We start from the raw sequence: 17,087 nt of genomic DNA, 5'->3' as shown, positions 1-17,087 counted from the left end.
TCCGTTCTTCTGTCTCCTTGCATGCGTCTGCGGATGTCTCTGTACGGCACACTAAGAATGCGGCGATGAAAGAAGAAGGGGCGGCTTAGGTGTATGGTGGCGGCTCCTCGAGCGTCGCTGCGAAAGAAACTGCGGCCCAATGTATCGCTTCCCGTCGGCTGGTGGATGCGCGGCCCGTGCACGGAGACGCGCTTGCCTGCAAATCTCCCTCCCACACTCACCTTCTCTGCACTTTCACGTCTTCTCCCTCGAGCTCTTATCTGTATCCTTTGCTTGCCCTTGATGGGGCAACGGCACACCTCGACGCGCACACGGAGAGACACTTACTCACACGGCGGTCGCCCCCTCCCCCCTTCCCACTCCCCCGGTGTGTGTGTGTGTGTGTGTGTCTCCGCTTGCTAGTACACCTCGAACGGTGGACGTTGTAAATACATCTCCCCCCTCTCGCGCGCTCCTCAGCCCCTTCACCTTAGCACACACGCAAGAATGCATTCAAGCACGAGGCAGCGGCTGCCTCCCATCCAAACCAATGTCGGTGAGGCGACAAGCCCAGCATTCACGTTGTCGCCGTCGCCGTCGCGTTCGCAACTCTTCTCTCCTTCAGATTGTCTGATCGGCAACGAGCGGGCGTCGCGGGGTGCCTGCGATGGCACCGGCGTCGGTGCCACGTGTTCGTCGCACCACTCGGAGACCGAGAAGAGCGCAGGGTCCCCACGGAGCGAGTGCATCTCTACACTATACTCGGCCAATGCGACCACGGAGATGCGCGCCACGCCAGCGGCGTCGTCCCTGGCACAGCCCTCCTCGTCGACGCCCCGCTCAGACTCGCTGTCGTGGCGCAGGGTGGCGGTACTAACGGCGGCGCCATCCTCACCAACCATCATGATGGTTCCCAACAACTCCTTCTTTGCCAGGAAGACGTGTGCCGCTTCTGCACCAGTAGCAGCAACAACCGCAGACGTGGCGGTTGTGCCGCTCCGCACGCACTCCCTCACGGCACGAAGGCCGCCGCAGCCACCCGCTCAGCGTGCCGCACCCGCACCCGTAGCAGCAGCGGCGGCGACAGCGCAGTCGAGCAAGGCGCGCCTGTCTCGACGACGAGACAGTGCGGAGGCGCGGGCGAGCGTGCTAGCCACGGCGCGGCACCGCCGCCTGCTGCCACTGACCGGCGCAAAAGGAGTAGAGCACGAAGGGGAGAAGGACGGCACTGCCGCGTCGGCCGTGCGTTTGGCGAGGGGATCAGCGTTGGGGCGGTCTGTCTCGCTCTCGTCTGAACGGCAAGTGAGTGTAGACAGCTCTGCGCCTGCGCTAGGGAGTTTACTGTGCAGGGGGCGCAGTTCTCGCGCCTCTTCCCGGGCTCCGGCAACGCTGTCGGCGCCTCTGCCGGTCAACGCGGCTGTCGCCGAAGTTTCCATCCTTGAGCATGAGGCTGCTACTGGAGCGCTCGTGCGGGCTGCCAGTCCGCACTCCAGCGGCAGCCGGCTGAGCGACAACGCTTCGCCGCCGAGTGAGGGCGAAGCCACCGTAGGTTCACTGACGAGTCTCCAGCAGCGGCTGTGGGGTTGGACGGGGGGCACGATCACGTGCGTGCCCTCCACCACAGAACACGTTGTCGACGTGTCTGAGCCCCACCGAGGACAAGGGCGGCAAAGGTGTTTAAAAACGACGTCGTGCGTACCCACCGCACCGCTTGCTGCGAGCGCAGCAGCTTCTCCAGACAGCACCAAAGTGAGGGCGGCGGCGCGGTGGAAACTGGTGCTTGACAGCGAGCGCATTCGTGGTGAGCAGGGTAAGCGCTTGGCGCACTTCTTAATTCAGCGCCTGCTCGGCACCGTGACAGCAACGGGGCCTTTCGGCGGCGTGTTTGACCGCTTGGAGCACTTCACCCCAGACATGTGCGACGACGAAGTCGGCAGCGTCGTCAGCGGGGGCCACCTCCGCCCCCTCTGCGAGCGCGCGGTGGTGGCGACGTACCTCCTCAGCTCCCTCGTCGACGGTCTCCCGCGCCACCAGCAGAGCCTCAGCCCGTACATCCGCATGCTGGTCGAGTTCACGCTCGTGTCCGACACCCCGACAAACCGCGCCATTCTGGGCGGCAGCGTGCAAGACGAGGAACTCCTCAACGCTCTCGAGCTGGACCGAAAGGATGGCGGGGATGGTGGTGACAGGGAGACGGTGGCTGCCGCCGCCGGGTTGCCGCCTGCTGTGACGGGGCATGAGTCGGCCTCGTGGCTATGCGGTGAGGTGCACCGCGGAAACCGCTTACCCTGCCACATCGATGACGGCCTCGGCAACGCCGCCGATCTGTACGAACTGCTGTACCCGAGCTTCACACGAATGACGTATGTTGCCGCGCACTACGACGCCGCACGAACGACCGTGGAGCTCGCCCACGAGGTGCGGTCTCTCGAGCTGCATCAGCGCAACGTACCACGTCTGATCGAATGCACGCACCGGCACTGGATGCGGTGCCTCATGCATGCGGTGCTGCGCGCGTGGAAGCGCTTGTGCCACGAGAGAAAGGTGCAGGAACAGCGTCAGCGCGCCCGCTGGGCGGAGCGTTGGACGTGCGAGTGGGTGCGTATTGCCCTGCGACGCTGGCGTGGATACGGGGCACTGACGCTGCAGATTGCCGAGGCCGACAGCTTGGCAAAGGCCCTCCTGGCGAAGAAGCGCGCCGACATTGAGCGGCTGGAGAACGAGTCTGCATCGATGCAGGCCTCCTGCGCAGTCCTTCAGAACACCCTGCACCGCCAAGATGAGGAGCGCGACGCTGCCGAGGGGGTCACTGTGCAGCGGGAGCAGGTGTACAAAAAGCTGCTGCAACACGTCCGCGAGATCGACCGTGTTGGATCGCTCATGCTGCGCTCGCTGCTGCTGCCTGACGCTCCGCCAGTGCTGGACGAGGCGCACGCCTTGAACGGCCTCTCGGTGGCGGTGAGCACCACCTCTGGCGGTGATGACCGAAGCTCCTCGGCACTGTCGCCCAACATGTCGCAGGCTAATCTGGGCTGCTCTGCAGCGACATCGCCCCTATCAACGGCAAGCGAAGAGTCGGTGGTCCGGCATCCACCGCACACACTGGTAGCACTGCCGACGCTGCTGCAGTGGGCCCAGGCATGCGTCGATACAGTGCAGACCGAGTACGTCTCCTTCTTCCCTGACGACGAAGGCGAAGACGACGACGACGATGTTGCCGAGGTGGCGGCCGAAGGCAGCGGCAAAGGTGTCACCACGGGTCAGAAGCCCGAGGAGGCAAAGGATGTGGTGCGGGAAAGCGTCGGTCTCCGCGACAAGTGCATCACTTCTGCATCGCCACGCCTGCAGGCCAAGCGTGACAGCGCCACACCGGATGCGCCCTCTACGAGCGAGATGCCAGTGCCGCGCGCGACTTCTACAGATAGGGCGAGCAACGCGAGTAAAAAGGAAGTTACGCGCGGCCCCCTCACCGGTCTCGAGATGCTACTCAATCCTGCCGCCGCAGTGGTGTCGGCGTCGAGGACGAGATCGATCGCAGCATCTGACACTGTTCTGGTGCCGCTGCACATGATTCTCTTGCTAATGCGGGGCTGCTGCGGGGCAGAGGATGGATCAAGGGTGGCTGGCCACGACAGGCACGACGCTCTCGCCACAACGACAACGACGTCGGTGGCCACCACCGGCGCGGCCGACGCGTCGCTGACCGACCGTGGCGGTGCTGCCACTGTCACGGTCCCCTCGTGGGATCTCGTGCGCACCATCGAGCTTGCCGACAGAGTCATCCTGGACGAGTGCCATACGCTGCTCCGCAAAGCGGAGCAGCTGGCGGACATCGACGGTGGCTGCGGTAGTGCAGCAGTAGCAAGTGCCGCGCATGAAGAGCGCCGGCCGCCGACCCCGTCGACCTCTGGAGAGGCCAGCAACGGTCTCGTCAGTGTGTCCGCCTCTGGCGTCTCCATCATGTACAGCCTCTCCTCCTCCACAAGAAAGAACCTGCAGCAGGTGTGCCGCGTCGTCGTTGACACGTATGAGCAGCTCACCGGCACTGCGTGCATTGTCACGGCCGATCAGCTATTCGAGAGGTCGCGCGGCACGCTGCTGGTGCTGATAGCGGCCCTCATGCGCTACTATACGAGCTGGTCCACGCGCCACAGACAGCAACTCGCGCCTCTGTCCATCAAAGGCAAGCGGACCAATCTCCCCGCCTCGACGGCCGCCGCACATGAAGGGAAGAGGCACAGGCTGAACGATGAGTGGTCGCACCCACCGCACAGCCACCGTGGCTGGCTGGAACAGGTTCGACGCCAAGCACAGTGGATCGCCCTGTCCTTTAGTGCTCTGCACGATGCCGTTCGCTTCGCCAAACGCTCGGTCAGCGTCCTCAGCATTATCGAGCAAGAGCGCGTCGCGAGGCTGCTCCAGCGGATCTCGCTGACAGAGTTCATTGACATCCTGTGCCGGTCGCCAGACCACACAATGCAGAGCTATGTGGACATCATCGGCGTCGTCGAGCGGTACGCACCGTCGCTGGACCTTGTCTTCCATCAGTACGCCGTCCCCCTGGCGCAGTTGTGTGCCAGCAGCGAGGCGACCACGAACACCCCCACTCAATGCGGCGACGTCAAAGACGACGGCGGCGCATACATCACAGGCAACACCGTATGGAGTCTTCTGTGCCTCACTTGTCTTGCCGGCAAGGCGCCGCGCTTGTCTGGAGCGTCCTCGAAGGGAAGAGCGTCATTGGCGTCGCTAAAGCTGGCCATCCCATCGCCGCCGCTTCCCGCAACGCTGCATCGTCCAGCGGTGTTCAGCCTCATCGAGCATGTGGCACAAGGTAGCGTCGCGTCCACCGGGATGCAGAGGCCACGCTCGTCGATGCGGAGCTTCAGTGGGGTCACTGCCTCACTTCCAACGGCAAGCTCCATTGCTAGCTCACCAGAAAAAACAATGTTGCCGCCGCGCACGAAGTTCGCACGCGCGGTGTCGGTGAGCCGCAAGGGTCGTCCCATCCCCTGCTATGCCCGAGCACTGCGCGATGACCGCCACGTCGACCTGCGCCCTGACACCGGGGCCGTGTGCGTCAACTACGTGCAGTTCGTGAAGCTCGTCATCCGTCTTGCCCATGCATGGCAGTGCCAGCAGCAGCAGCAGCCGCTGATGGCGAAAGAAAAGGCGCTGCATCGTGCGGAGACCGGCGAGGAGGGCGGTAAGCGTGCCACCAGAAGTCTCATGGGCATGTCAAGTAGTTCCCCACTCACTGGTGCGGCTGCATCCGCCCGCAGCAGCCTCGCGTCCTCCACCGTCGACAACAACGGCTATAGCGACCAAGTCCACTACGAAGCCATCGACTACGCGAGCCCGCTCTGCCCCTCGTACTTCGATACATTCTTGGGTGGGCTGCTGCTGCCACGCCTGCTAGGCGCGAACCGCTGGATCGGCGCGGCGCAGCGCGCCTTTTGGCGCAAGCCAGTCCTCGAGCTGCTCGCACAGAATCACGACGCGCTGCTGACGGTGTTCAACACGTATCAGCAACCATGCGAAAGCCGAGGCGTTCGTGCGGCACTGCCGCCTCCGTTCTCGGCCATACTGGCCTCACAAGTCTTCACGAAAACCGTCGACACTGAGCAGCACTCGACGACCTCGCTGGTAGCCGACGGCGGACACAGGCTGAGCCACGTGGAGTACCCCTCCCTGGTCCACGCCATAAGCGGTAACAGCCAAATCGGCGGCACGGCCACGGGAACATGGCCGACGGGGAAGAAGGGGTCTGACGAGTTGCCCATCAAACCAGACTTCAACCAGCGAAGGTTCCCCAGCAGCCGGTCGCATCCCGGATCCGTTTCCGGTGCGCGTGACGTGGGCATTGTGAGCGTGCTGCGCTGGAAGAATGTGAAAGAAATGGCAAAGGACCTCGAGTGGCACCGCGAGGCGCGCCTGACGGAGACTGGGATACAGCATTGTTTTGACCATGTCGTGGCCGACAGCGCGCGTGAAGGCGAAGTGCTGTTCTTTGCCGAGTTCCTTCAGCTACTGTGCGCCATCGCCGCCTACGCCGCACCGGACCCGACAGTGCCGCTTGAGGTGAAGCTCCATTCGTTTCTCCAAATCCGCGTGCTGGCTCTGCTAGAGTAAGCAGATGGCGGAGGGGGAGAGGTGGCGCTGGAAGCGCGCTGCCAATCAACTCCGCCCCTCTCTCCCTTCCTCCCCTCTCGCGCCCCGGCACCCGCCCGGTGCCGTGGAGTCCGTCAGCGCACCACGTCTCTGATGTAATGCAACAGCAAGCATACGCTAGTCACATCTGAACACACACACACACATGCATACATACATATATATGTGCGCGTGCACAGTTGGCGAATGTTCTCGGTAACGCGTCTCTTCTTCCCCCACCCCATTTCTGTGCACACGCGCACGATGCACGGTGGTGCATGCCCAGGGAGCGCAGACATGCACTGAGAAAGAGACTGCGCGACATGGGGAAGAAACGGAGGTAGGCAGGCGGTGTACGTGTACGTGTGTGTGTATAGGCTCAGCATACATATTATATTGACTCGTTTTGCGTGATGTGGGAGTCGTCCCCTTCCTTTTTTGTTTTTTTTTCCATTCGAGCCTTCGGTGCTCTCTCTCTCGCGCGTGCTGGGGTCTCCCTGTGCGCGTCGCTGCCTTCACCTCTGTATACTACCTTGTGGACCTTGAACTGCCGCTGCCAAGGTCGCGCACCGATCGGTCGCGGTGACGAAACAAACACGAAGAGGCGATGCATGAGGCCTGACCTCCCACGTAGGGAGAGGGCGGCACGTATATGCGCACGCGCGGAGCCATGCGGGGAATCCAGTGCTCAACGTTAGGGGTCCAGTGCAGCGCCGTGTGCAGTGAGAAGGGCAGGGCTGGCGAGATGGCGCCGCCATCAACCCACTCTCTTCCTCTGGCATTATCTTCCACATTTCCCGCCTCGTTTCTCGGTGCAAGGGCCATCACGTGGTGTGGTGAGGGGTGGCGGGGTCTATGACGAGGGTGCGTACTGCACGTGCAGGACAGTGCTGCAGCGCCAGCAGCGTGGCCCCACCTTTAGCACGCGGAGCTCCTCAGCGATCCTTTCCTCCTCCTCCCCCTCATCCCATTGTCTTCACAAGCGCGATCTGCTCGAACACAAGCCGCTTCTGTCGCAACCCCCATCTCGCCCCCTCACCTCCCCTCCTCTTCTCACCCCCCACCCCACAGCAACCTTTCCCTTCCTGACACGACTGGAGGCGGCGCACTCGCAGAGGCGCCTCGACCCACTTCGTCCTTTCTTGGCGAGCAACTCGCAAAGGTGCCCGAACTCCAGCAAGGGAGAGGATGAGCGATTCTGTCGCGACACTCCCCGGCGTCCTGGCGCGGGGGCCGGCGCTGCACGCCCTCGTCCATGTGGAGCTCACCAACGGCACAATGGTGGTGGGGCGCTTGCTGGAGATGGATGCGGCCACCATGAACATTAAGGTAGACGCCATCACACTCACCGCAGTGCGCCGTCGTCGTGGCCGCTCGCGCGAGGACGCCCCGGCGACACGCGCGCTCGTAACGGCTGGCAGCAGCAGCCCCGTTTGCGGGAGCCACGGCTTGGCGGCACGCAAGGCTGAGGACACGATAGAGGTGAACCCCATCGCACTGCGGTGCATCCAGAGCATCGTCGTACGTGGTGCCTGCATTCGATACTTGGACTTCATCCACGAGACCAAAGACGGCGGCACGAGCTACGGTGAGGTGCTGGTGGCCGCGGAGCAGGTGAGGCCCTCCGTGTAGGGAGAAGGGGGGGGGGCATGCCGCAAAGGATTCTCAGTGATGGCTGCTCCTGTGGACGAGGTCCACGTGTGCCTACATACGAGCACACACGTGTGTGGGTGTGACGGACTCCCTCTCCGCCTACAAGGGAATAGCATAGAAGGAAAGGTCATCTATCCGATCGGTGATGGCGGGTGCCGAAGGGAAACGAGGAGGCAGGGCGGGACAGTGAGAACGAATGGAGCGTGCTGTCTGTGCCGGCGCACCACACGGACGTCCACGTCGTCTTTTCCGGGAGCTAGCCCCCTCCCCCACCCCACCCCTCAAATCTCCTCCGCTACTCATTCCTTCGACTGATTCGGTCACACGCACACAAGCGCATGCGTGTCAGCGCTCAAGATGCGGTGCTGGTGTGCTGGTGCCATTCGCCAGCCGAGCTGGAGGAAGAGATGTAAGGACGCTGGTAGATGCTGTGTTCGCCCATGTCTCTCTCGACCTCCCAACTGGCCGCGTAATCACCAACGCAAGAGAAACAGAAAAAGGTTGTTGTGCTCTGCACTCGTCAGCGCAGGCGCCAAGGGTGACCAAGAGGAACAAGCCTCAGCTGTGTGTGCTGATGGTGGGACCTACCTCACGGAGGGGGAGAGGGGGTGGGTGGGATGTGCTGGTGATACGGAACAGAAACAGAAGAACATGCGAGGGGAGCACGGCACGTGCTGGAGTGAAAGGGAAAGAGCGCAAAGCAAGGCCGTTGGCGCTGCTCCCTTCGCCCAGCACTCCTCCTGCCCCGCCCCACCTCTTCCGTCCATTACACCATGCGCGCACGTGGCACCCCCTCGCTCTCTGTGGAACGCGTCACGTTTATGAAGGGGGGAGCGAGTCCACAGGGCTCTTCGACAGCACCGTTCTCTACAGGCACTCACCCTCTTCACGCAACACACGCAGACACTTTACACGCCCGGTCGGCGCGATACGACTCGAGTGGAGAGCACATGCACGTGCGGAAGGAAGGGGTGCGCCCAGTGAGGCCAGCTGATGTCCATTGTTGTGCTGCTGGCTTGGTTGCGGCTATTCTGGTTTCGACGTGAACGCTCAAGGCGGCGCCGCCTACACCCACACCCGCACACCCTTTCCGATCCTCTCTACGGAGTGTCCATCCTCGGGGGCACGGTGTACGTGAGCCACGAGAGGGTCGAGGGCTCACGCTGCGGTAGAGCGGAAGAAGGAACGAAAGACAAGTCCATTCCGTGTGGTGGCCAACGACGCGAGAAGACACCGGTAGATAGACAGGCACAACAACACTCATCCAAACAGAGACGAATTCATACCTAGGGTGAGCAAGGCACACGCACGTGCAGCCCATCTTGGCTGTAGCGCCCACCGAGTCACCCTTCGCATCCATCCTCTCCTGCTCCCCGCGCCCGGTAGTGGGGATCACCACCACCACTGCACGGAGCAACAAGAGGAGGAGGGCTAACACCGCCGGCTTCGTTGGGATGGTGCCCAAGGCGCCGATTCCCTGCCTGTCCAAAGGTTTTTGGGGGGACCGCCCAGCCCGCCTGTTATCGGCAATATGCCCTTCTATTCTCTCTTCACAATGTGCCCCCGTCTCTGATGACGGGAGAGGAGGGTGCCGCAGTGCGCGGTATCTCTCGCATACACACGCACACGGGCCAGCACCCCCCCCGCCCCTCTATTCCCGGGCAAACGCCGCACCACTGCTGACGAGTGGCAGGGCCCAGGCACCCACGGCGTGGCGAGGTCAGAGCGATGTATTCCTGCTGATGTCGGCGGCCAGACCCTGGAGGGCGCTGCGTCGGAGCGACCTGCGACGACGCACACGTTGGCGCCGTCCACATCATGGGCGGGGTGTCGGCGTGACTCAGGTGTATGCCACCCCCAGCCCTGACTGCCCTGCTGGTGGGGTGGGGGGAAGCCCGAGGAGCATGGAGTGGGCAGAGCTTGCGGCAGGGGCGCTGCTGCGGTGACGGATTCGGCGCACTGCTGTACCGCGCGTGTCTGGCGGCTGCGTCGCTTCTTTTTTCCCGCGCGCTGCTCGCCCCAACCACCCTTGCGTCTTCTTTGGTCATCACTCACACGCTTCACCCATCACCACCCACTACTCCCCTTCCGTCTTTGCATGGGCACCCTTCGTCCCTCTCTCTCCGGCTGGCGCTGCATGCGTGTCCAGCCTTGTTGGGTTTTTGCATCTTTCCATCGCACGGGCACACACAGACGAATTCCACGCTTGTGCGTCATCACTGACGGATCTCCGCTCCCTGTGTGTGTGCGAGTTTTCCGGGTGGCGCGGAGGCGTGTACGTCGGATCATCAAGAGAAAGCGGCAACAGAAACCCAACCCACAAGCACACACCCATCGACGGAGCGGGGGCACGCTATGGGCTGCGCGAACGAGAAGTTGCACGCGCAGCAGATTGCCTACCAGCGGGACTTCCTCGGCGCTTGCTGGAACAGCGTCCTCGGCGAGGATGAAGCAAAGGAGTACCTGGCAAGCCGGTGGATGGGGGTATCGAGGCAGGTAATGGGGCTGTACACCAACAACCACTGCTTCACCGTGCACACGCTGAGAAAGGAGGAAGAGACAGCGGCCGCGGACCCATCCAAGGCGCTGGGCGACCTGACCGGAGCGCGGCCCGGCGTTGGCGGAAGCATCGGCGTGGGAAGCGGTGGTCGGCAGCGGAGCCCCAGTGTCAGTGTGGGCGCGAGCCCGCACGCTGGATCGCCCCCAGCGTCACCTAATAGCCCCCTGCCAGTCATCAAGCCATCACCGTGTGCTCCAGCGTCTGGGAGCTTTCCGAAGACAACGCGCTACGGGCAGTCCGGCAGCAACGGCGCCCCCTACCCCGCCAACGCCGACGCCGAGCTTTCCATGGTCAACGCGCGCGTCGCTGCCGCAGGGAAGACGAAGAGTGCCAACTCTGGAACATTACGAACGGTGATGAAAGACGCGATTCAGCTGGAGAAGGCCGCACACAGCCACCACCCGTACCTTCGGCGTCACGAGCTCTCTGTCTACGGCGGTGTCGTCTTCCGCTGTGCCCCAGCGCACCGGCTGTATCACCGCATCTCCTTTGTGCCCGAGGCGCGCGCGAAGCGGCTGAACGACGCGCCTGTGTCGGCAGCTGCAGGCACCCGGCAGGACCAGCAGCCTGCGAGTACGCCGCCGTCCACGTCGAGCGTCGTCGCGGCTCCTGGCAGGGCCCTTTCGTCGCGGAAGCGTTCGCGCAGCTCTCTCGAGACGAGCGGCCGAGCAGTGAAGCACTCACCCCTACGCGAGGGCGATGGTGGGTCGGTGGAGGACATGCCCGCCTTACAACTCGGCTCCACCCTAGCCCGACACACAACCTCCTCAGGCGCCGACTGGGAGACCGATGATCCTCTTAGCGCGTCCAACAACTACCCCATCGAAGACCGCGACGTTGACGGCGTGGCAGCTACGCGGCCGCCCGTGATCATCGGGAGCATTACGGCGATGGAACTGCAGGCCCTTCCGCCGAACGCAGAGCTGTGCTTTGGAGGATGGCTCTACGTGAGCTTGCAGGATGAACAAGAGCGTCTGCGCCGGTCGTTGGCGCGGTACGAGAAGCGGCGGCATCGGCGCGCAGCAGCTAGAGAGGCTGCCATCGCATCGTCGCCGATGGCCTCCTCTACATGGCCGACTCCCTCGACGTTCTGCAAGGACAGCCTCAGTCCAGGGCAATCGCCAGGTGGGCGGCAGTACAGCAGCGTCGGCTGCGGGACCGTCGAGGGCGCGTCTAATGGCGGCGAGGCCCCGCTCCTCCGAACTTCTGTGGTGGCGCAATCGATGTCGGCACCGCGGCGGCTCTGGCAGCGTCGCGACAGCAGCGACGAGATGATCACGCGTAGTCAGCGTCCCACGGCGGCGGCGGCGGCACCGCCATCCCCGCTCGGCGTAGTCCAGGAAGACACCTCCGCACCACCACCTGCGGATGTCTCGCCCCAGTTCAGCCCCAACAAAGCCCTCGGCGACGCTGTCATTGCTGACACGGAGGATGTGGCGCATGCGACTGCTCCAATGCTAGACACTACCCCGGCTGCTGAGGCCGCGAACTCACGCGCCGATGGAAAGGAGGAGGAGCAGCCGGTGCAAAACACTCCTCGGCTATCAGCGGCACAGTCGGAGGAACGCGCGGCGCCCGCCATGAAAACCGCCGCCGCACTACCGCCGCCGCAGTCGCAGCCATCCCTGGCGATGACTCGGCCGTTGAACCTGTCCTGCAACGTGAGGAGCGCAGTTGCCCCGTCTGCGCATAGCCTGCTCAGGGCAACCGACGAGTCGCACAAGCGCGTCATAAAAGTGCCCCCGCAGCAGCCGACTCCGATGCTGAGTATATCTCCGCTAAGCCCGTTGCGGTGCACAGGAAAGTACGCGCAGGAGGCGATGGAGGCAGAAGCGTTAGTGGCGTCGTGGCTGCCGTACGCGTACGTCGTCATTGCCGTCCCCATGTACGAGTGCTCGCTTGTGCCCACCGCCTTCCACACTGCCCTCATCCGGCGTAAGGCCGTCTCTCTCAACCTCGCCGACGCGCAGTCGAGACAGGCGTACGGTGTCGGGTGCATCACTGCTGCCCGCTACGGTGGTGTAATGGTGGTGGAGTACCGGGAGAAGATCAGCGAGGACGACGACGCGGAGTGGATTGGCGAGCTGCTGCGAGTGGGCCGCGCGTCACAGCAAAAGTACGGTGAGGCAGGAGCCAAGTCAGATGGCACGAGCACCCCAGATCTCGCTGCGTCAGCGGCGGCGGGGATGTCAACGTCATCAGTGCGGCATCTCTCACGCACTGTGGCGCACCACGCACGCGCTGAGAAGCTGCACCGCATCAAGAGTTGCATCTGGCACAAGCTGCGGCGTCAAGGTCTGTACGTCATCCTCGCCTCGACCCGCACGGCCGACCGCCGGCACCGGCAGCAGCGCGCCTTCGTCGCGAGCGAGCTGAGCAGGGTGTTCCAAGCCTCGGCTAGCTGGTTGGGCGCGCCTGCGACGAGTGTTCCGGCCCACTTAAAGGGCCGAAAAAGTAGACACAGCGCCGCTCTTGCGGCCTGTGCGAGTGCGACGACCGGCGACGAGTATGAAGATGTAGATGGCATCGGTTGCGACTACTACGCCGCGGACATGAACGGCGTGGTGGATTACGACTCTTTGGACGACAACAGCGACAGCGACAGTCGCAACTCCCGCACAGGCCGTGCCTCGCGGTCTAGCAGCGGCAGCATCGGAGAGTCAGCGGCAGCGAGGAATGGCGGCGAAGGCGGTGGGCGCCGGCATAGTCTGTGGTCGAAGCTCCCTCTCCCCGGCGGTAGTAAAAATCATCGGCACCGGCGACGGCACCGCTATCACGACAGCCGTGGCGGCGGCGACGACGATGCGCAACGGAAGAGACATCACTCCAACCACTTCGGCTTAGGCGGCCAGCAGCGTGACGGCAGCGGTCGTCTTAGCCCGACGGCGGCGAATCCCTGTCTTTGGGCAGAGCCGAACTACGACGATGACTTTCTCCTGCGCGGCACCTACCGACAGATTGGTGGGATGAAGTACTTGGACGTTGTGGCGCTCATAGACGGGTGCCCGGTGTCGGAGCTGGTCCAAGGCATCAAGCGCTGGGTGGTCAACCTCCTCTCCATGCCAATCAAGGCGCGTCCTCTCTGCTTGTATCTGCAGCGGTACGAGGGCATTGCCTCCTCGCTACAGCTGCTCAGCACGCAACTAGCGAGCGCTGCCCTCGCATCCAGCGTCGCCTCCGGTCACCTGGTCGCCCCGATGAACCTGAGCTTCCACGCCAGTGGCGGCACCGGACTGGAGGCGGCGTCCTTTGTTTCGCAGCAGCATGCCGAGGCGATGGGCGGGGCGGCGAGCACAGGCAGCTTCTCTGCCGCCTCGGTGCCCATGAACGTCTCCGCGACTGCCTCCACCATCCTACGCGGCGTGCCGTACAACACCTACTACCGAGGTCCGCTTGACCCCGTTGTTCGGGCCGTGATGTCGCCCGAAGTCGAGTCGATGATCGCGGCGTGCCACACACGTCAGCTGCCGGAGGTTTTGCGCTCACCGCAGTTGCCCGCGCCACACGCAGTGACGAGCGATGGCGCCACCGACGCCGGGTCCCTCCCTCGACTACCCCCTCCCGCTTCAGTCGCTCGCAGAGGCAGCCGTGACGATCCCAGGAGCAGCAGCGGCCATACCAGCCTGACGCCGCAGTTCCTGCAATCCTTGTCAAGCAGCGATGTCAAGAGGGTAGTGTCAGTTCAGGCAGGAGTAGAGGTCGCAGCGCAGGTGCTGTGCAGCCCGCGGCTGTCTACTCCTCGAAGTCCGACGACGCCGCACACCGGGCGCCCACTCTGTGCCGACCCTAGCCCTAACCCTAGCGCCTCGCCCGCACTACTGCTGCGAAAGGAACAGCACGAAACCCCCACCGGCAGCGCTGCCGTGCAGAGCTCCACTACACACGTCGATCCCACTTCTGCGTCGCTGCTTCCTAGTGCCCCGCTCCCCGCTGCGTTGTTGCTGCGCACCGCCGACACGGCGCCACCGAAGCACACTTCTGCAGGGCCTTCCTCAGAGTCCAGTGAGTGCCCCCTGTGTGACGATTCGTTGCAGAACGACAGCGCGGTCGGCAACAACTTTACTGCGGCTAATGGAAGGGCGCTGGCGGCGGCAGCTACAGCGTCGGTGGTGCCCGGCGACAGTATCGGCAACCCTACTGGAGACGGTGTTACGAACGGCAGCTCCGCTTCTCCGACCGTCATCGACCCGCTGACTGCCCCCTCGCTGTTGCAGGACGACTGGAAGCAGCGAGAGACGCCGTCGTCGCGGAGCCAGTGCTTCAGTGTCGCTGCTTCTAAGGGCGGAGCGACAGGCGACGACACTCGCCCGGACGGCGCCGCCGATGCTGAGAAGCCGCGGTGCGTCAGGGACTCGGACGACAATGCGTCCACCGGTCTCCGCAGCATGCTGGACCACACACACTATCCTGGTCAGCGTTCCCTGCCTGAGCGATCGGAGACCATGGCAGCAGCAGTAGCTCGATGTTACAGCAGTAGCGGCGATGACGGCGCCAGTGATGACGTCGACAGCGACGCTGCGGCGCGCCGGAAAGCCGGCGGAACTGCCTGCGCTGGTGCAGAGGAAGAGGAGGCGTCGTATGGCGAACGAGAGTGGCAGCTGGCGGACCGTGAGCTGCGGGCGCTCAAATCGGAGCTGGACGAGATGCACTACCTCGTCTCCACCGCCCACAGTGAGCTGCTGCAAAGGTTGGAAGAAAGTTCTCAGCTTGGCGCCATCTTCCTGCCTCACACGCGGCCCGATCAAGTCGACCTCTCGCTTCTTACATTGAAGATGATGCGGCAGTACCCCGAGGAGGTGCCCGTGAAGGAGATCCACACGGACTGGGTGCCGATGCTGATGTCGCTGCTGACCATATCGCGCGACAGCCTGTTCTGCTGCGCCGGCGACGGCGGTGACACGCTGGGCTTTTTGAGAACGTACAACAACGCCGTCACGCAGTCGGACGCATGCGACGCCGACAAACGCCGTGAGCTGTGCGACGCGGGAACGACCAAGTACACGATCGACCCTCTTCCACCGTTGCCAGCGCCGCGCCTGCTACACGACATTGTCATTGCACCACAGCCGATCCGCCTCGCCAAGGAAGTGCTACGTGAAGTGAAGCGGGTAGGCATGGATGAGACTGGTCTGTCCTTCGCCTTCTCCGGCGGCTCACTCGGTGTGCTGGCTGGCGTGCTGTACTACTACACCGATTTCCTGCGTGCTAAGTACCGCAGCGGGGTGGCGGCAGCAGGTAGGTGGTCAAAGGAAGCAGGGGCCACGGTGCAGGACGTGCTGGCGCGCGACGGGTACAACGTTGTCCTGCGGCGCATCTGGATCTGGGGTGTGATACCGGACTCGATTGAGCGCAAGTCGGGCATCACCTCCGCCGTAGCTAAGACGAAGCAACTACTAAGAGGGAAGCCGCGGCGCCGCGACCGAGCGGATTCGGCTAACTCGACGGAGTCAACCTCGACTCGGTGTGCCGAGGATGCCAATTATGTAGTGACGAACACAACGGGCCTAGGCAGTGGCGGCGCCCGTGTGAGAGGGCAGCCCTTCCGCAGCGCCGAGGCCTACGCCCTCTACGACGCCGTCTTGCACTACCTCCGCACGCTCGAGGAGCTTTACACGGAGCACCACGGCAACGCCTTCATCGCGTCGCAGGGCGCGATGAAGCGCCGGTCGGTTTTGATGGCTTGGCGGCGCAGCAAGGGTGGCCCCGACGCGGCGGCCACAGCATACGAAAACGGTGGCGAGTCGAACGGCGCGTCCGGGAGCGCTGCTGCTGCCTCGCCGGCGGCCGGGGAGCTTGTGCCGAAATTCGAAATTTGTGTCGCCACAAACTACTACTACAAAGAGATGATGGAGGAAGCGCGGCAGCCACGCGCCCCCGCTCGCAGAAGCAGCTCCCTGCTTTACACCAGTGGCAGCCTTCACCAAACGCTCTCAGAGACTTCCCGCTACAAGCGCCTTTCTGCCACTGTCCCGCCTCCGCCGGCCGCGTCGTCAAGTGCTGCGAGCGGCACCGTCAACGTTGCAGTGGATGGACGCAACGCCCTAGCTGCGATCCCACCACGGCTGCAGGCGGGTAGCGCTGGCAGTCGCGCGAAGGCCGCGAAAGAGGCGGCGGAGAGGGCGCAGCAGCCCCTGGAGCAACCGTACTGCGGTGGGGAAGAGACGGTAAGAAGAAAAGCGCCGCAGCGACATGCCGTGAAGAAGATATTCGGGTTCTTGACCGAGCACTACGAGCAGTGGCGCGCGCGACACAGTGACGACCCCGCGGCGAACGCGCTGGCGAAGCGCGTTCACATCTCCATCAAGTAAGCCGACAAGCACACGCGAGACGGGGCAAGGCCGAGATGAGGACACCGTCATCATTGTGTGTGTGTGTGTGTGTGTGTGTGCATCAGCGTGCAACTGAGTGCGGGGTGGTCAAACACCGCAAGAGGGGGGGGCATTCGTTTTGTGGGTATGACATGTGGCTGCGTCCATCGCCATGGCAGGACCGCTGCTCCCTATTCCTGGGCTTCGCTCTGTTTTGCTTTGTGTTTTTTTTTCATGGTTGCTTCCCCTCCCCCTCCTCCTCCTCCCTGGCTCCCTCTGCCTCGCTCTGCCTCTTTCTGCTTTACGTGGGCGCCATCGCCTTACTCGACACACGCAATCCGACAATCCACGCAAGCGCAGATGCCTGCAACGTCCGCCTAAAATCCGCACTCCAGTACGGGTTGTCGGTTCGCTCAGTGTTATGGCCCCCCTCTCCT

General features: G+C 63.5%; 3 protein-coding genes across 3 annotated transcripts; all 3 read left to right on the top strand.

Annotated features, from left to right (window-relative positions):
* Positions 1 to 882: 882 nt before the first annotated feature.
* LINJ_16_1310 (conserved hypothetical protein) lies at positions 883 to 6,111 on the top strand (the record flags this gene model as incomplete). Its single annotated transcript, XM_001464577.1, has 1 exon — positions 883 to 6,111. One exon carries the CDS (start codon positions 883 to 885, stop codon positions 6,109 to 6,111), a length of 5,229 nt encoding a protein of 1,742 aa, XP_001464614.1.
* A 1,206-nt stretch (positions 6,112 to 7,317) lies between these two features.
* On the top strand, positions 7,318 to 7,761 carry LINJ_16_1300 (conserved hypothetical protein; the record flags this gene model as incomplete). The annotated part of the gene is made up of 1 exon (XM_001464576.1): positions 7,318 to 7,761. The coding sequence occupies one exon, from the start codon at positions 7,318 to 7,320 to the stop codon at positions 7,759 to 7,761; it is 444 nt and encodes a 147-aa protein (XP_001464613.1).
* A 2,376-nt stretch (positions 7,762 to 10,137) lies between these two features.
* Positions 10,138 to 16,650, top strand: LINJ_16_1290 (hypothetical protein, unknown function; the record flags this gene model as incomplete). The annotated part of the gene is made up of 1 exon (XM_001464575.2): positions 10,138 to 16,650. One exon carries the CDS (start codon positions 10,138 to 10,140, stop codon positions 16,648 to 16,650), a length of 6,513 nt encoding a protein of 2,170 aa, XP_001464612.2.
* Positions 16,651 to 17,087: the final 437 nt, after the last annotated feature.

Source organism: Leishmania infantum, chromosome 16, assembly GCF_000002875.2.
Source record: "Leishmania infantum JPCM5 genome chromosome 16".
In the NCBI taxonomy this organism is placed as follows: domain Eukaryota; phylum Euglenozoa; class Kinetoplastea; order Trypanosomatida; family Trypanosomatidae; genus Leishmania; species Leishmania infantum.
The sequence above is the reverse complement of the archived record's forward strand: the minus strand, read 5'-3'. Positions and strand labels throughout refer to the sequence as shown.